Source organism: Diplotaxodon limnothrissa, linkage group LG7 (assembly GCF_057381915.1).
Source record: "Diplotaxodon limnothrissa isolate DT_005_m linkage group LG7, D_limnothrissa_male_GT1.1, whole genome shotgun sequence".
Taxonomy (NCBI): Eukaryota; Metazoa; Chordata; class Actinopteri; order Cichliformes; family Cichlidae; genus Diplotaxodon; species Diplotaxodon limnothrissa.
In genome coordinates this window covers 22,018,839-22,039,260 of record NC_140602.1, presented here as the reverse complement: position 1 = coordinate 22,039,260, position 20,422 = coordinate 22,018,839, and the positions used below count along the sequence as shown (strand labels likewise).

The 20,422-nt window shown below is 41.3% G+C and overlaps 1 protein-coding gene across 1 annotated transcript; it reads left to right on the top strand.

Annotated features, from left to right (window-relative positions):
* Positions 1-857: 857 nt before the first annotated feature.
* On the top strand, positions 858-19,566 carry slc25a44a (solute carrier family 25 member 44a). Its single transcript, XM_085357670.1, has 4 exons — positions 858-1,132; positions 14,200-14,895; positions 15,898-16,025; positions 17,901-19,566. The coding sequence occupies exons 2-4, from the start codon at positions 14,262-14,264 to the stop codon at positions 18,090-18,092; spliced, it is 954 nt and encodes a 317-aa protein (XP_085213796.1). The 5' UTR covers positions 858-1,132; positions 14,200-14,261; the 3' UTR covers positions 18,093-19,566.
* The last annotated feature ends 856 nt before the right edge of the window (positions 19,567-20,422 follow it).

The window sequence follows — 20,422 nt, the reverse complement described above, 5'->3', positions numbered from 1 at the left end:
TGTTAATATTGTAATAATATTATTATATAATATTGTAATTGCAGTGTAAAAATTAAGGGTGAATTAGCTTATGATTGGCAGACTGCCTTAATATGTATCGACTGGGGAATTTTCATTATCTAATAGCTTACTGACATCCAAATAGTGGTTTCTAATAAAAACAAAAGTTTTAACATCCAAGGTAACACTCTAATTTTATTTCTATCTATATTCTGAAGAATTTTACCTCTTTTAAAAAGGCCCTGTCATTTGATTTGTTTAATATTTCAAGATTATCCCAACTGGGTCTTCCGTTGGACTGAGGTCATACTTATTAAACTTATTTTTCACACTGGACCAAATTAGACAACACAAACTGATACCAATATATTTAAATATATCAGTTGTGCTCTAAATTAGTATAAGGTGGGATTTGCGACGGCTTAAAACCAAGAAAAAATGTCCCATATGTCAAACATTAATTATTCAAAATGTATTTCATAGTTAGTTTATATACATGAACTAATGAGGAATTCATTTGTGCACACAGAAGCACTAATATGAGTCACTGTGACTTTAAAAAGCACAGGCCCCACGTGACAGTATAGCGCCACCGTCTCTTTCCCTGCGACCTTCAATGCGCCTCGGACTATTCAAGGATAAAGTTTTAACTGTCAGTTACAGGTGACAAATTTATTGTGCATTTATAGACTGCCACCGGTAAACACAACAAACAAACAATAAACCACGTTTATGGATTCATTTTGATTGAGTAAAAACTTCTACATTATTAAAAATTTCTCATTGGTTGTGTGTGATTTGTTGGAATTCGAACGCTTTTTTCAGGACCTAAAGGCACCATCATCGTCGTACAAGCAGGTAACTACGTAAACATACCAGCTATAGGGGTCACCTGGAAGAGCAAACAGCTCTCCGTCCCCTGATTTCTTTAGCAGAGGTTTAAGCAGATTTGTAACAACAGTTTGCGGAAGAACACAGGTCATGACCTATCACGTTTGAGGGCATTTGTTCGCAGCACTGATGGACGGAAGACATGACCCTTCTTGTAGCAGAGCAGGCCGTGCGAGTTTAAGAAAACAACTCAGGTTTGCAGCAGTGGCAACGGAAGAGGAGCTTCGTGACCGCCTGCAAGGTTAGTTGGTGTGTTTGTGGGTGATTATGTTTAATCCTTGTTTCTTTAAAAAGGACGAATTCGCACAGCATGGAATCAGTAGCGTTGTTTGCTAGCTAACAAACTGCAAGTGCACACTGCCTTTGCACGTGCTTCCGCTTTTCTCGACCAGCCTTTTTGAAGGAGTTAAAGTTCGATTAGACGTTCACACAGGGCAGTGCTGCTATGGCGTTATTTTTGTGCCACTATTCTGAGCGCACGTAAAAAAAAATTGCAGGTGCAAGTGTTGCATTTTGAGGAGAAATTTATTTTGAGCGAAGAAAAGCTGAATTTGAGTGAACAAAATTCATTGCTGCGTGCAAAAAATGTATTTCAGTGTTTGCTATTATCCACACACACAATAGCAGCCCCTCTCGCTCAGTTTTTGCACTTGCGCTCGCTCGCAACGTGTCGCTCGCGCTCTCAACATTTCAGCCCGTGCGCGCTCAACTCGTTCTGTACACTAGTGATGTGCGGATCGATCCTGAAATATCGATTCCTCCGATACCAATCATTTATGTTCTAGAATCGATTCTCACATTAAAATATCGATATTTTAGTAATTTAGAGTAAATTTGTAGTTTATCATTAACAGGAACACAGTGGAAAGAAACTATAACATTCGGATCGTCTACATTCAAAGGAACTACTTCCTCTTCCGCCTTTCATAGTCATGTGCGAAATACAGCTGTATAAATGTCTCGCAGCCCCTTGGCGTGCGCACTCACAACAATGGCAGAGCGTAATTGAAGTCATGTGCGGACGTATTTTACCTCCACACACAGCTGAGACACTGCGGTCAAGTGAGCCCTCACTTACGAAGTCGCAGTCAAGCTAGCCGCCCCGCCAGCCGCACCGAAAATGTGGTTGCACTACTCTTACGTATATTACGGTATGGGTGAAGACCGGCTTAGAAACACAGTGTTTTGTGTCCTGACACTATTTTACTTCACAATCCACTCCCATTTTTAGTGTATCTCCACTTTCCCCCCTGTGATCCACAGCCCAAATTACTGTATGATTCAGAGAAAATTAACAATAAAATTTACCCAATTTACTCAACTATACTTTTAATGTCCTCATTTTTGAGCTCAGATTACAGGAAAATTGTAAGAGGTGACGCAGATATTTCACTGGATTCTGACTCTAGGCTGTCGCCACTCTTCACCCTGTGATCCACAGCCAAAATTACTGTATGGATTTTGAGAAAATTCATAGCAAAATCTTCCCATTATGCTTTACTGTACTCCACATATTGACATCTTTGAGCTCTGATTACAGGAAAACTGTAAGAGGTGACGCAGATATTTCACTGGATTCTGACTCTGGGGGACCCCCACTCTGCACCCTGTGATCCACAGCCAAAATTACTGTACGGATTTTGAGAAAATTGATAGTAAACTTTGCACAATTTACTCTACTGTACTCTATATATTCTCATCTTTGAGCTTAGATTAAAGGAAAACTGTAAGAGGTGACGCAGATATCTCACTGGATTATGACTCTGGGTGACCCCCACTCTGCACCCTGTGATCCACAGCAAAAATTACTGTATGGATTTTGAGAAAATTCATAGCAAAATCTTCCCATTTTACTTTACTGTACTTTATACATTGACATCTTTGAGCTCCGATTACAGGAAAACTGTAAGAGGTGACGCAGATATTTCACTGGATTATGAATCTAGGCTGTCGCCACTCTGCACCCTGTGATCCACAGCCAAAATTACTGTACAGTTTTTGAGAAAATTGATAGTAAACTTTGCACAATTTACTGTACTATACTCTATATATTCTCATCTTTAAACTCAGATTACAGAAAAACTGTAAGAGGTGATGCAGATATTTCACTGGATTATGAATCTAGGCCATCTCCACTCTGCACCCTGTGATCCACAGCCAAAATTACTGTACGGTTTTTGGGAAAATCCATAGTAAATATGCACAATTTACTCTACTGTACTCTATATATTCTCATCTTTGAGCTCAGATTACAGGGAAACTGTAAGAGGTGACGCAGATATCTCACTGGATTCTGACTCTAGGCTGTCGCCACTCTTCACCCTGTGATCCACAGCCAAAATTACTGTACGGTTTTTGAGAAAATTCATAGCAAAATCTTCCCATTTTGCTTTACTGTACTCTACATATTGACATCTTTGGCCTCAGATTACAGGAAAACTGTAAGAGGTGACGCAGATATTTCACTGGATTCTGACTCTAGGCTGTCGCCACTCTTCACCCTGTGATCCACAGAAAAAATTACTGTACGGTTTTTGAGAAAATTGATAGTAAACTTTGCACAATTTACTCTACTGTACTCTATATATTCTCATCTTTGAGCTCAGATTACAGGAAAACTATAAGAGGTGACGCAGATATCTCACTGGATTCTGACTCTGGGTGACCCCCACTCTGCATGCTGTGATCCACAGCCAAAATTACTGTACAGTTTTTGAGAAAATTGATAGTAAAATCTTCCCATTTTGCTTTACTGTACTCTACATATTGACATCTTTGAGCTCCGATTACAGGAAAACTATAAGAGGTGACGCAGATATTTCACTGGATTCTGAATCTAGGCTGTCGCCACTCTTCACCCTGTCATCCACAGCCAAAATTACTGTACAGTTTTTGAGAAAATTCATGGTAAAATCTTCCCATTTTGCTTTACTGTACTCTACATATTGACATCTTTGAGCTTAGATTACAGGAAAACTATAAGAGGTGACGCAGATATCTCACTGGATTATGACTCTGGGTGACCCCCACTCTGCACCCTGTGATCCACAGCAAAAATTACTGTATGGATTTTGAGAAAATTCATAGCAAAATCTTCCCATTTTGCTTTACTGTACTTTATACATTGACATCTTTGAGCTCCGATTACAGGAAAACTGTAAGAGGTGACGCAGATATTTCACTGGATTATGAATCTAGGCTGTCGCCACTCTGCACCCTGTGATCCACAGCCAAAATTACTGTACAGTTTTTGAGAAAATTGATAGTAAACTTTGCACAATTTACTGTACTATACTCTATATATTCTCATCTTTAAGCTCAGATTACAGAAAAACTGTAAGAGGTGATGCAGATATTTCACTGGATTATGAATCTAGGCCATCTCCACTCTGCACCCTGTCATCCACAGCCAAAATTACTGTACGGATTTTGAGAAAATTCATAGCAAAATCTTCCCATTTTGCTTTACTGTACTCTACATATTGACATCTTTGGCCTCAGATTACAGGAAAACTATAAGAGGTGACGCAGATATTTCACTGGATTCTGACTCTAGGCTGTCGCCACTCTTCACCCTGTGATCCACAGCCAAAATTACTGTACGGTTTTTGAGAAAATTGATAGTAAACTTTGCACAATTTACTCTACTGTACTTTTAATATCCTCGTCTTTAACCTCAGATTACAGGAAAACTGTAAGAGGTGACGCAGATATTTCACTGGATTATGACTCTGGGTGACCCCCACTCTGCACCCTGTGATCCACAGCCAAAATTACTGTACGGATTTCTGATAAAATTAAATCCTATTCCATTACCAAACAAAATGAGTTCATTGAAGTATTTGCTTAGCTACAAGAAATGTCTTTCCACACACAATTTAAATTTTTCAAAATGTCATTCACACACCACCTCAAGTATCAACTTCAGTTTTAGACATTATTTATTCAGTGCTTAATCACAACAATAGTCAACTTAAGGCACTTACATAATAAGTTAAACCTTACAATAATACATACAGAGAAAAACCCAACAATCATATGACCCCCTATGAGCAACAGTGGGAAGGAAAAACTCCCTTTTAACAGGAAGAAACCTCCGGCAGAACCAGGCTCAGGGAGGGGCGGCCATCTGCCTCAACCGGTCAGGGTGAGAAATTACATTTCTCAGATTACTGATTTCTCATATTACTACTACACAGTTTAGATACACTCAACAAAAATATAAACGCAACACCTTTGTTACTGCTCCCATTCCCCATGGGATGGACGTAGAGACCTAAAATTCATTCCAGATACACAATATAACCATCCCTCCCAAACAGTGGTCACAAATCAGTCCAAATGTGTGGTAGTGGGCACATCTGCCATATTGAGATAATCCATCCCACCTCACAGGTGTGCCACATCAGGATGCTGATCTGACATCATGAGTAGTGCACAGGTGTACCTCAGACTGCCCACAACAAAAGGCCACCCTGGAATGTGCAGTTTTTTGCGCTATTGGGGGTCTGGGGACCCAGAACCGGTCAGTATCTGGTGTGACCACCATTTGCCTCATGCAGTGCAACATATCGTCGCATGGAGTCTATCAGATTGTCAGTTGTGGCCTGTGGAATGTTGGTCCACTCCACTTCAATGGCTGTGCGAGGTTGTTGGATATTCGTGGGAACTGGTACACGCTGTCGTATACGCCGGTCAAGCACATCCCGAACATGCTCAATGGGTGACATGTCCGGTGAGTATGCTGGCCATGCAAGAACTGGGACATTCTCAGCTGCCATCTGCCCTGAACAATGTGAACCATGATTCATCCGTGAAGCGCACACCTCTCCAACGTGCCAGACGCCATCGAATGTGAGCATTTGCCCACACAAGTCTGTTACGGCGACGAGCTGGAGTCAGGTCAAGACCCCGATGAGGACGACGGGCATGCAGTTGAGCTTCCCTGAGACGGTTTCTGACAGTTTGTGCAGAAATTGTTTGGTTGTGCAAACCAATTGTTCCAGCAGCTGTCTGGGTGGCTGGTCTCAGACGATCTTGGAGGTGAACCTGCTGGATGTGGAGGTCCTGGGCTGGTGTGGTTACACGAGGTCTGCGGTTGTGAGGCCGGTTGGATGTGCTGCCATATTCTCTGAAACGCCTGTGGAGACGGCTTATGGTTGAGAAATGAACATTCAATGCACGGGCGACAGATCTGGTTGACATTCCTGCTGTCAGCATGCCAATTGCACGCTCCCTCATTGCTTGTGGCATCTGTGGCATTTTGCTGTGAGACAAAACTGCACATTCCAGGGTGGCCTTTTGTTGTGGGCAGTCTGAGGTACACCTGTGCACTACTCATGATGTCAGATCAGCATCCTGATGTGACACACCTGTGAGGTGGGATGGATTATCTCAATATGGCAGATGTGCCCACTACCACACATTTGGACTGATTTGTGACCACTGTTTGGGAGGGATGGTTATATTGTGTATCTGGAACGAATTTTCGGTCTCTACGTCCATCCCATGGGGAATGGGAGCAGTAACAAAGGTGTTGCGTTTATATTTTTGTTGAGTGTATCTAAACTGTGTAGTAGTAATATGAGAAATCAGTAATCTGAGAAATGTAATTTCTCACCCTGACCGGTTGAGGCAGATGGCCGCCCCTCCCTGAGCCTGGTTCTGCCGGAGGTTTCTTCCTGTTAAAAGGGAGTTTTTCCTTCCCACTGTTGCTCATAGGGGGTCATATGATTGTTGGGTTTTTCTCTGTATGTATTATTGTAAGGTTTAACTTATTATGTAAGTGCCTTAAGTTGACTATTGTTGTGATTAAGCACTGAATAAATAATGTCTAAAACTGAAGTTGATACTTGAGGTGGTGTGTGAATGACATTTTGAAAAATTTAAATTGTGTGTGGAAAGACATTTCTTGTAGCTAAGCAAATACTTCAATGAACTCATTTTGTTTGGTAATGGAATAGGATTTAATTTTATCAGAAATCCGTACAGTAATTTTGGCTGTGGATCACAGGGTGCAGAGTGGGGGTCACCCAGAGTCATAATCCAGTGAAATATCTGCGTCACCTCTTACAGTTTTCCTGTAATCTGAGGTCAAAGATGAGAATATTAAAAGTACAGTAGAGTAAATTGTGCAAAGTTTACTATCAATTTTCTCAAAAACCGTACAGTAATTTTTTCTGTGGATCACAGGGTGAAGAGTGGCGACAGCCTAGAGTCATAATCCAGTGAGATATCTGCGTCACCTCTTACAGTTTTCCTGTAATCTGAGCTCAAAGATGTCAATATATAAAGTACAGTACAGTAAATTGTGCAAAGTTTACTATCAATTTTCTCAAAATCCGTACAGTAATTTTGGCTGTGGATCACAGGGTGAAGAGTGGCGACAGCCTAGAGTCATAATCCAGTGAAATATCTGCGTCACCTCTTACAGTTTTCCTGTAATCTGAGCTCAAAGATGTCAATATGTAGAGTACAGTAAAGCAAAATGGGAAGATTTTACTATCAATTTTCTCAAAAACCGTACAGTAATTTTGGCTGTGGATGACAGGGTGCAGAGTGGCGACAGCCTAGATTCAGAATCCAGTGAAATATCTGCGTCACCTCTTACAGTTTTCCTGTAATCTGAGCTCAAAGATAAGAATATATAGAGTATAGTACAGTAAATTGTGCAAAGTTTACTGTCAATTTTCTAAAAATCCGTACAGTAATTTGGGCTGTGGATAACAGGGTGAAGAGTGGGGGTCACCCAGAGTCATAATCCAGTGGGATATCTGCGTCACCTCTTATAGTTTTCCTGTAATCTGAGCTCAAAGATGAGAATATATAGAGTACAGTAGAGTAAATTGTGCAAAGTTTACTATCAATTTTCTCAAAAACCGTACAGTAATTTTGGCTGTGGATCACAGGGTGCAGAGTGCAGATGGCCTAGATTCATAATCCAGTGAAATATCTGCGTCACCTCTTATGGTTTTCCTGTAATCTGAGCTCAAAGATGAGAATATATAGAGTATAGTACAGTAAATTGTGCAAAGTTTACTATCAATTTTCTCAAAATCCGTACAGTAATTTTTGCTGTGGATCACAGGGTGAAGAGTGGGGGTCACCCAGAGTCATAATCCAGTGAAATATCTGCGTCACCTCTTACAGTTTTCCTGTAATCTGAGGTTAAAGACGAGGATATTAAAAGTACAGTAGAGTAAATTGTGCAAAGTTTACTATCAATTTTCTCAAAAACCGTACAGTAATTTTGGCTGTGGATCACAGGGTGAAGAGTGGCGACAGCCTAGAGTCAGAATACAGTGAGATATCTGCGTCACCTCTTACAGTTTTCCTGTAATCTGAGGCCAAAGATGTCAATATGTAGAGTACAGTAAAGCAAAATGGGAAGATTTTGCTATGAATTTTCTCAAAATCCATACAGTAATTTTTGCTGTGGATCACAGGGTGCAGAGTGGGGGTCACCCAGAGTCATAATCCAGTGAGATATCTGCGTCACCTCTTACAGTTTTCCTGTAATCGGAGCTCAAAGATGAGAATATATAGAGTACAGTAAAGCAAAATGGGAAGATTTTACCATGAATTTTCTCAAAAACTGTACAGTAATTTTGGCTGTGGATCACAGGGTGCAGAGTGGGGGTCACCCAGAGTCAGAATCCAGTGAGATATCTGCGTCACCTCTTATAGTTTTCCTGTAATCTGAGCTCAAAGATGAGAATATATAGAGTACAGTAGAGTAAATTGTGCAAAGTTTACTATCAATTTTCTCAAAATCCGTACAGTAATTTTGGCTGTGGATCACAGGGTGAAGAGTGGAGATGGCCTAGAGTCAGAATCCAGTGAGATATCTGCGTCACCTCTTACAGTTTTCCTGTAATCTGAGCTCAAAGATGAGAATATATAGAGTACAGTAGAGTAAATTGTGCAAAGTTTACTATCAATTTTCTCAAAATCCGTACAGTAATTTTTGCTGTGGATCACAGGGTGAAGAGTGGCGACAGCCTAGAGTCAGAATCCAGTGAGATATCTGCGTCACCTCTTACAGTTTTCCTGTAATCTAAGCTCAAAGATGAGAATATATAGAGTACAGTAGAGTAAATTGTGCAAAGTTTACTATCAATTTTCTCAAAATCCGTACAGTAATTTTGGCTGTGGATCACAGGGTGAAGAGTGGAGATGGCCTAGATTCATAATCCAGTGAAATATCTGCGTCACCTCTTACAGTTTTCCTGTAATCGGAGATCAAAGATGTCAATATGTAGAGTACAGTAAAGCAAAATGGGAAGATTTTACTATCAATTTTCTCAAAAACTGTACAGTAATTTTGGCTGTGGATCACAGCATGCAGAGTGGGGGTCACCCAGAGTCAGAATCCAGTGAGATATCTGCGTCACCTCTTTCAGTTTTCCTGTAATCTGAGGTCAAAGATGAGGACATTAAAAGTATAGTTGAGTAAATTGGGTAAATTTTATTGTTAATTTTCTCTGAATCATACAGTAATTTGGGCTGTGGATCACAGGGGTGAAAGTGGAGATTAACCAAAACTGGGAGTGGATTGTGAAGTAAAATAGTGTCAGGACAGAAAACAATGCGTTTCTAAGCCAGTCGGCACCTATACCGTAATATGCGTAAGAGTAGTGCAACAACATTTTAGGTGCGGCTGGCGGGGCGGCTAGCTTGACTGCGACTTCGTAAGTGAGGGCTCACTTGACCGCAGTGCTGAGACGTGGTTTGCAATACATGTGGCAAAAAAAGTGCTCCAAGAGTGAGGTGTTGTGGCCATACTAGGGAGACATTCAAAAGGGCTGTTGGGGGGTAAATACATTTTACAGGGTTTATTTATCGGATAAAATACGTTAAATGTCACCGTTATTATTGGCCGGCCCGGAAACAGCGGGGGTGTCCAATTTCAGAGGCTGCTTCCACCTGAGGACCCGGCCTTCGCGGTCTAAAGAAAGCCGGGTAGTACGTCACGAGCTCCCTCGGTGGAGTGAAACTCTGCTGTCTGCTCCTTGCTATCTAAAATATAACCGGGCACTGACGTAAACTCTCGACCGTCTCACACTTCTGTTTAACCATTTTCTGTTTGACGTTTATTCAGCTGTGTGAAGGATTAATAAAGTCAAATTTAATTTAATCAAATCTAATAACTTTAATCTCAGCCAAACCGATTTACTCACGAACAAATAAAACACTGAAAAAGCCAAACAATAACATTTTTAAGTTATCAAAGTGACTTATATATCATGTTTAACCCGAATAGGGACAGACCGGGGGGGGGGGGGTTTGAAGACGATGTGTCGGTCGGCTCAGATATTTGAAGTTTACACAGCTACATTCTCACCTGAAAATATGTTAAAAGTTTTTTTGCGACCCAAAAAGAGAAATAAGAGTAATATTAAAACTAAGTTGCTGCTGCCATTGTTGGAAACTGGAATTGGCTGGGCCACGCTATGAATTCTGCAATATGATTTTTCAATTTTGTTGTCCTAGAAAATCGGGCGAAATTTGGGAGATTGGTGGCTCCGGGAGATTTTCGGGAGGGCACTGAAATTCGGTATTCTCTCGGAAAAATCGGGAGGGTTGGCATGTATGGTTGTGGCAACATCACTAACCTTGTCAAACACCTCAGAGTAAATCATATCACAGAACATGACGAGCGTATGTTGAGGTGAACTGAAGAGGAGGAGAGAGTCAGGTGCTGCTAGGGCGAGACAGACGTCTGTCACGGAGTCCTTTAGTGCTGCAGGCAGGCAAGGTGTTCAAATAGCACAACTTCATTTTTTTTATTTCTATATGATGAACTCTGCATTATTAAGTGATAAGAACAAATAATCTGATGTCCTGTAATCATTATGATGCTATAATTTGAGATACAATAAATAAAATAAGTTTTTGTACAAAGTATCGGTATCGGATCAGTATCGCCGATACCACCCTGAATATTACTTGGTATCGGATCGGAAAGAAAATCAGTGGTATCGCACATCACTACTGTACACCGTTATATTTGTGCCACAAAACCAGCCAATCACAGACTTGGATGCAAAAAAAATCTGATTGGCTGTTTTCGTCTCCAACCAGCTCGAAATGACGAAATGCAATATCCCAGAATCCATTTCGTCCAAAACTCAAACGAGGCAGTGGCGGAGGAACACAGAGTGGCAGAGTTTGAAATATTACTCTTTGTGGGTCACAAAATAAACTTTTAAGATATTTTCATGCGAGAATGGTGCTGTGTAAACTTCTAATATCTGCTCGATTTATCAAGACATCACATATTTGCATAAGTGCTCTAACGTTTTTGGAGATGCCTGTTACCCACCAGCTGACCGAATACCTGGACTGGCCATTGGGCATTTACCCGGCATTTGCCCGGTGGGCCAATGGTGATTTTTCATTTTTCTGTTAGTTAGTTTGTTTTTGTAATGGTATAAACAATGAAAGGTGGTGGATTAGCCAGCTGGTAATAATCAACTCTGGGCTGGACCAATTACAATACATCCGTATTGAGGGGAAAAGACTTCAGCGAGAATAAAAAAGACACAAAGCTGGAGTTATTCTGTGTCTTAGCTGCCTCTTCTCTCCTCATTCTCCCTCCCTCTCCTGTTGCTACTTCAATCATGAAACTGATCAATGATCAGCTGATCGTCTCTCTTGTTTGTTTATCTCCCACTTTGCGCCAGAAACAGGAAACCAGCGGATGTTGCGCTAAACAACAAATTGATCAGCTGTTGTTAGAATTTATTTAAAATTAATTTCTAGTATCAGCTGATGTTTGCTGGAGCCACAGCTGTAAAGCTGGAAACATGAAGGTGATACAAATCATACATATATACCAACAAAACAGTGTACATCACTGTCACAACAGCGTTTGTTTTCGTTCAAAGGCTTTATGGTTTTTCCAATAATACCTGGTGGTGTAGTCGGTGATTTTTTTGTCAGTTCAGCCTTATATATTATGTTTAACCCGAGTTCCCACCCGGTCAGCTGGTGGGTAACAGGCATCTCCGAAAACGTTGGAGCACTTATGCAAATATGTGATGTCTTGATAAATCGAGCAGATATTTGAAGTTCACACAGCTACATTCTAACATGAAAATATCTTAAAAGTTTATTTTGTGTCCCAGAAAGAGTAATATTTCAAACTCCGCCACTCTGTGTTCCTCCGCCACTGCCTCGTTTGAGCTTTGGACGAAATGCATTCTGGGATATTGCATTTCGTCCTTTCGAGCTGGTTGGAGACAAAAACAGCCAATCAGATTTTTTTGCATCCAAGTCTGTGATTGGCTGGTTTTGTGGCACAAATATAACGGTGTACAGAAAGAGTTGAGCGTGCACGGGCAGAAATGTTGAGAGCGTGAGCGACACATTGCGAGCGCAAATACAAAAACTGAGCGAGAGGGGCTGCTATTGTGCGTGTGTATATGGATAATAGCAAACACGGATATACATTTTTTGCACGCAGCAATGAATTTTGTTCACTCAAATTCAGCTTTTCTTCGCTCAAAATAAATTTCTCCTCAAAATGCAACACTTGCACCTGCAAACCTTTTTTACGTGCGCTCAGAATAGTGGCACAAAAATAACGCCATAGTACAGGGGCGTTCCCACGTTTTTCTTTCTAAGAGGTTGCACCAGAACAAGGGTGGGCACCATTTGTTTTTCTTAGTGTCAGACTCCTTGGATACTGTAATATATGTGATTAATTTGTGTCTTGTCTGGGTTGTGTTTGTTTATTTGTTTCGATTTTGTATGTGTCTGCTGAAAATTTTAGTTTAATGTGACCTGCCCAGATGATATAAATTAGTCATTTTGCCAAACATTTTGCATGTTTAAATTTTAGATTTGTTTGCTGATGTGCAACAAGTAAAGTCGATATTAAATAAACATTAAAAAAATAACTGTCACCTCAGAGTAATTACACTGCTGCTGTAGAGAACTCTCTCTTATGTAAGCTTCAAAAGGAGTTGAGTTTATCTATGATGAGAATTTAGGTCCCATCAAAGTTTTCAATGGAAAAAGTTGCTTCATCTTTTGTTACTGAGTGAAAGAGATTACTCTTGGTCTTATCTGACAAAATGACATTATGTTACTGCAGGTTTGAGTCTTGTTGTTGTTATTTTTTTCCTTGGATGGCATCCAAATAGGTGTGATTGACAGTGTTTTTTGTTTTCCCTTTTACACGTTATCAGCTATCACCGAAAATTCTGTGGAAAAACCTCTGCTCTGAAGCAACTACACCCCACCCCCCCCACCCCCAGAGCTAGATTGTGCAATTTACACAAATTGTGTAAGACTGTGTAAATTAGAACTCATATGTAAATTGTTTTACATTTTTTTTTATTTTTTTTAAATTTGTCAGAAGGTTTATTAAGCCTTCCAGTTTAAAAAGAAAAAAGAAAAAAAAGAACTCTCTGGCAATTATTTCAATGGTTCAGGCTTTGCAGGGATTAAATGACATAGTTTTGATTTACTGACATTTATGTCCTGGTGCAGAGGGTGCGCTCACTTCTTTTGTGTAACTTGCTCACTTATAATACAAAAAAGAAACTGTAGCATGCGACAATAAGATGATAGAAGAAAACTCCCAGAGCATTAAAAGTCAGCATTTTATTTTTTAAAGGAAATCACCTGTGAACTGTGAACAACCTTTTGTGGCGGAGGGGGTACTGTGTTCACCCTGCCAGTCGGGGGGCGTGAACACCCAACTTTATGAACATAATAACTCAAGAAAAAAGGATTTTAATATTATAGCTGCACGTAGTAAACATCTTGGTGGGGTTCGAATTCTGGTGACCTCAATTTCTAGGTCAAGGTCAGAGGTCAAATTTTCTGAAAATCTCGTGAACACAAAACTCAAGAAAAATGTACATAGATGCATCTGCCAGGAGGCTGAGGGGTCGCACTGGCATCTGCCAGTATTTTTATTTTGGAACTCTTCTGATTGGTTGCCTGTTGGAGGTGAAAGGTTAGAACAGCACGTCAGTGGGATAGCTGCTTACACAGCCAGAGGCACGTGGCTAAAAGTAGAATAGGTCTCCTTTTAAAGGAAAAAGTACCTGATATTCACTTGTTTGAGCTCTTCTCAGTTGATTTTCAGTGGAAGTGTATGAAACGGTCACACTAAAAGTAACGTCCCAAAATGCAGTTGCAGCTTTTGTTACTGTTTTTTTTTTCACCATGAAATTGTGAGGAAATGGTTATGTTTCCTATCAGTAATCTGGGGTCTAAATTCTGAATGAACAAATACATGTGTTCTTATCTGACTGCAGGACTTGTAATGGTGAGTGGTTCTGGTTCTTGCAGGCAGGATGGTGATCAGTGCTGATCTGCAGCTTTAGTGGTGCGTCGCTGCCCAGGCCGGCACCATGCAGCAGAAAGGTGCAATCCAGATTATCGAATGGGAGGACCTGGACAAGAGGAAGTTTTACTCCCTGGGTGTCTTCATGACCTTGACCACCAGGGCCACCGTCTACCCAGCCAGCGTCATCCGCACCCGCCTGCAAGTACAGAAGGGGAAGAGCCTCTACTCAGGAACCTTCGATGCCTTCTGCAAGATTCTCCGAACGGAGGGTGTGCGTGGCCTTTATCGTGGCTTCATGGTCAATACGCTAACCCTGATCGCGGGACAGGGTTACATCACCACCTACGAGTTGGTGCGCAAGTATGTGAACCAGTACTCGCCCAGCAACACAGTGAAGTCTGTGGTGGCAGGAGGGATGGCGTCCCTGGTGGCTCAGACCATCACTGTGCCCATAGACATAGTGTCACAGCATCTGATGATGCAAGGACAAGGGGAGCACCTGACACGCTTCAAGGCCAAACCCAAAGTGGGTCTTGCAACCACGAAGCACAAACTGAGTTTCGGACAGAGCCGTGACATTACGGTGCAGATATTTTCTGCCGATGGCTTCAGAGGATTTTACCGGGGCTACGTGGCATCGCTGCTCACGTACATCCCGAACAGTGCACTCTGGTGGCCTTTTTATCATTTTTATGCAGGTAGGTCACTTTTTAAGCATCATGTAAAATACTCAGTAGGGCTGCACGATTAATCGTTAGAAAATCGCGATCTCGATTCATACTTATGTGCGATCTCATTTCCAAATGACAACGATTAAAAAAAAAAAAAGACGATGACGATTGTACCGCATTTTGATCCGGGACGTACTCTGCATGAAAACAAGCGCTCACTCTTCCTGCTCAACAAATGACAAGGGCGGAGCCTTATACCACGTGATACAGAAGCTGTGCCGTGTGATGCTAAAATTAGCAGGGAAAAAACAACGGAGAGCACGTCAGGGATGACGAGAAAGTGACAGGAGGAAGAAAATCCGTCCCGGTCAACCACCCAAACATCAATAACGGGAACCTTGTACAGCGCTTCCCTATACACGTCGAACTCCCGCAGGCACAAAGAAATTACGGAGGCTATCACTTATCACCTGACCAAAGATATGGCTCCCATCAACACTGTGCAAAACGAGGGATTTAGGAAAATGATCAACACCCTAGACAAACGCTACACAGTGCCGTCCCGCAACTATTTTTTTATTGTTGCACTACCTGCTCTATACACGCAGCGTCGAGCAACGGTGGAGACGGAATTTCAAGCAGTACAACATTTTGCGGCAATGACAAAACGTGAGACATTTGTTGTTTTTATGTTTATTTATTGTTTTTATGTTCAGTCTAAACTGTTACGAAGTTGATGTGCAGTTAATAAGTGCAATAAATATTTATACTGGAAAAGAAAATCGTGAGAGAATCGTGATCTTAATTCTAAGCCAAAAAATCGTGATTCTCATTTTATGCAAAATCGTGCAGCCCTAATACTCAGTATGCAAAATAAAAACGAAACCATACAAGAGAGTCAGAAGGATGTCTTCAGTGGGCCGGAAGCTGGTAATGAAGATCGCAGCTTCAACAGTTGGATCAGGAAAACCTGTGGATATGAATCACTTTGGCCTTACGCTGTTTACTTTGTATCTTTTGTGTTCTCAGAGCAGTTATCCCTATTAGCACCAAGTGAGTGCCCCCACCTGATTCTGCAGGCTGTTGCAGGACCGATGGCAGCAGTAACTGCCTCTACTATCACCAACCCCATGGATGTTGTTCGAGCAAGAGTCCAGGTAAACTCAGATAACCCACAGCTGTGCGTGACACTAAAGCTAAAAGCTGTTTCACAGGTCCTCTGCATCCATGAGCTTTTCAAGACATTACCTCCCAGAGCTGTATGCGAGAACACAAATATGCATTTAAGTGTGATCCAAATAAAATGGATTTCATGCTGCCAGCTCATTAGTGCATGGTAATGCCTGAGGCTATGTGGAAATGGTGCACAGTGAGTGTAAGATAAGATAAGATAACCTTTATTAGTCCCACACGTGGGAAATTTGTTTTGTCACAGCAGGAAGTGGACAGTGCAAAAGTTATGAGGCAAAAATTAGAATACAATAAGAATAAATACAGTACACAACTGTACAGAATAGAATAAAATAAAATACTATATACAGTAGAATAAAATAAATATACAATAAGATAAAAATAGAATACAAATACTATATACAACTGAGTAAAAATACAACGATGACAGAAAAGATTATTGCACTTAGTATTATTGCATATGTGTGGATGTGTGTGCTTGATCAGTTAAAGTCTTTATTATGGAGTCTGACAGCAGTGGGGAGGAAAGACCTGCGAAATCTCTCCGTCCCACACCGTGGGTGCCGCAGTCTCCCACTGAAGGAGCTGCTCAGTGCTGTCACAGTCTGCTGCATGGGGTGGGAGATGTTGTCCAACAGGGATGACAGCTTAGCCGCCATTCTCCTGTCACTCACCACCTCCACTGGGTCCAGAGGGCATCCTAGAACAGAGCTGGCCCTTCGGATCACCCGGTTCAGTCTCTTCCTGTCCCCAGCAGAGATGCTGCCGCCCCAGCAGACCACACCATAAAAGATAGCAGAAGCCACAACAGAGTCATAGAATTTCTTCAGGAGTGGGCCCTCCACTCCAAACGACCTGAGTCTCCGCAGCAGGTACAGCCTGCTCTGCCCTTTCCTGTAGAGGGCGTCTGAGTTATGAGTCCAGTCCAGTCTATTGTTCAGATGAACACCAAGGTACCTGTAGCTGTCCACAGCCTCAATGTCCATACCTTGGATGTTCAGTGGTTGCAGTGGAGAATGCTTGTGCCTGCGGAAGTCTACCACCAGTTCCTTGGTTTTACTGGCGTTGATCTGGAGGTAGTTCAGCTGGCACCAGTCCACAAAGTCTTGGGTCAGACCTCTGTACTCCTTGTCGTCCCCATCAGTGATGAGGCCGACTATTGCAGAGTCATCAGAGAACTTCTGCAGGAAGCACTGGGTGGAATTGTGGGAGAAGTCTGCAGTGTAGATGGTGAAGAGGAACGGAGCCAGAACCGTTCCCTGTGGGGCCCCCGTACTGCAGACGACCCTGTCCGACACACAGTGTGTGACCAAACTGAGTTTTTCTAGTAGTGAGAGAAGAAGTAGTATGATAAATATGTAACCAGAATCCTTTATTTTTCTCTACTAAATGCTACAAAGACTAGTAAAAATTATGGGGTGACTGGTTGAGTGTTCAATGTGGACCAGACTAACATAAAGATTTTGTGTGACACATTTTTGTCACCTCACTAGGAGGTATCCAGGAGGCATCCTTAGGCTTACTAGTTAATGCCCAAACCACCTCGACTGGCTTCTTTTAATATGAAGGAGCAGAAGCTCTACTCTGAGACAAAATCTGTGAAATTTCTTTGCATCTTGTTTCAAAGTTTTCTCCAGAAAGTTGTTAAAGCATGTTCCTCTGTATAGTCTGGGAGTCTGTGAGCTCCTGTACTGATAAATCAGTAATGCTGACACAGTCCATACTGCAGCAGCAAGCATAAATTAGGCATTAATAATGTTTTGTTGTTGTTTTGGTGAGTTTAAACCTCACGATAAGTTTTATTTGCACTTAGCAAAGGTGATGTGTCCTGTCTGTTTAAGGTGGAGGGACGAACGTCTGTTATTGGGACATTCAAGCAGCTGCTGGTGGAGGAGGGGGCGTACGGGCTGACCAAGGGGCTGTCTGCCCGCGTCATTTCCTCCACGCCCACGTCAGTGCTCATTGTGGTCGGATACGAGACTCTGAAGAGACTGAGCCTGCGAGCTGACCTGATTGAGTCCAGACACTGGTGATAACAGACGGGAGGGACGCAGGTCTGCCTCACAGCAGCCAACAGCTCAGAGATTTCAACAGGCGCCACATGGAGCAGCGTCATTTTAAAAGCGCACGTGTCTATGTTTGTCTGTAGGTATGCCAGGGAACTACAGCTTTTCTTATCTTGTCTTTTTTTCTGTTTGCTGCTGTGGAATCTAAAGTTAAGAGTGAAACCAATATTTCTGCCAAAACTAAACTCTCTTTTTCAAAAAGGAAATCATGGTTACTTTTAGAAAATCCACTGAAACGTAAAAATGCTACATTCGATTGCTCCTATATGGCCCGTTTTTGTTTTTTATGATTATATATGCAGAAAAATCAGGGTTTTTACTTGTTCCTTAGCTGGAGTATGTTGGCTGAATTCATATTTTAAAACTGAGCTGCTCAACAAAACAAATATATTTCTGCAGGGGGATTTCAGTGTGCCAAAGTCTGGAGACAAATGGCCTAGTTTCTCTACTAAAAAGCGTAAGAGAGCTTGTAACCAGAGCGCATTCCAGTGACAACAACAGTGTAAAGGATCTCTCCGGAGTTTAAGCCTAAATAACATGCAAATGTCATTAGATTATACACAAGAGTGGAAATTCAAGCTAGAATTCCCAAACTATAATGTGCTCAGTGTTCTGTTACAGTTATATTTATGTCTAGAGGTCCTTGTGAAACCTGGCCTATTATAATTATGTGCAGCTTACTTTTAACTCCTTTCAGTAAGCTGACATTTGGTCTGTGGAGTCAGTCATGCAGGTTTCATTGTGAATTTTATGCGTGTTTATGTTGATTGGGCCAATCAGGAAGGTGAAAAGAGTTTCTGCTTCTTTTGGTTTCTTTTAGGTTGACTCAAAAGTGAGTGTGAGGAGAGCTTTAGACCAACATTAGACCAACATGTCTAAGCATTTCACTGCATATCGTACTGTGTATGACTGTGTACGTGACAAATAAAATTTGAATTTTGAAATTTGAATTTGACATTAGAGATGGAAATCTGGTAGTTTCTTTGTGGTAATCCTGTATGCGATTTATACGGAACAAATCTGCTGATGTTCAGTTACAGAAGGTGGTATTTTGCTGTTGGGTAAATGAGAGCAGTCAGTAAAGGCATTGGCACCACACCAGCAAACAAAAACTATGTAAATGCCTTCAGAGTTCACGGGTCATTTAATGAGTGTGAGGTAAGCTGTGATGCTCCGGTTAAAGCTGCAATGTTTTGAATTGACTTAACTACTGCCCAAAAAACTCCACATCTCAGCGACACCTGATACTGTGTACCCTTATCTTATTTTTTCTTTAAATAAACTCTTTCAGCATTTGCAAACATTGTTTTTCAGTGTAAATATGGTGTTCCTGTGAATAAGTGGACTCAACATGTCCTTCAGTATCACAAAAGCACATAAAGTGGATTTTTACCTGTATGGAAGATATTTACCTTCTACCTGCCAAATATGAATAGTAAAAAAAAAAAAAAAAAAAAACTGAGTACCTGTGGACATTTGGTGAAAAGTAATAAAGGACTTGGATTCACCGGAGTGGCTGGTGAGGCTCAGTGTTGTTTTGTGGTTGTAGTACACAATTCCTCCCACTAGAGGGTGCTTTATAACCTCCTGTCGGCTTGCAATCCAAACGTGTTTTTTTGCCTTTTGCCAGAAGGTTCTGTGACGTCAGACCTGCAGGATAAAGGATCAAGATGAATGATGAATAGTGGTCCATGAAGCATAGAGTTCATCCACCAATTTCAGTGAGCAACCAGCAGCAGAACTGGGGAGCTGACAAAAGTCTGTCACTTTGGTAGTTTAACAAAAGCAACGATTTTGACATGAAGCTGCCAAACTCACTGAGCAATGAGTAAATTTCCACACATGAATAATGGAATTGAATGAATGAAGAGTAGAATTTTATCTATATATACTATTTTAAGTAAAGGATATCTAAAAGGTGGCTGTAGCTCTGGGTGAGAAAACAGAAGCTGTTTGGGAGCTAATACTCATTACTTACTGAATACAACAATTTTGTACATTTTTAGTCAAAAAGAACAATAAAAGCAGGTTATTCTTTAGGTATATCGTGATTTACAAGTCCTTACTGAACTGACCGTGCAGTGTTGCAGTTGGTTTCAAATGCCCTGAGATGATGAAAGAAGAAAATGCTCAGCTCAAGGCTTCACAACTGGATTTGACTAACAAATAAGGTGACCTCGTCTTTTATGTATAATCTATCGATGGATTGTTTAAGGTCATCAGTTGCGCTGTTAACGCCTATTTTCTGTTTCAAAATTCTGGTTTCATATATGAATAAAAATATCACATCAAATCGG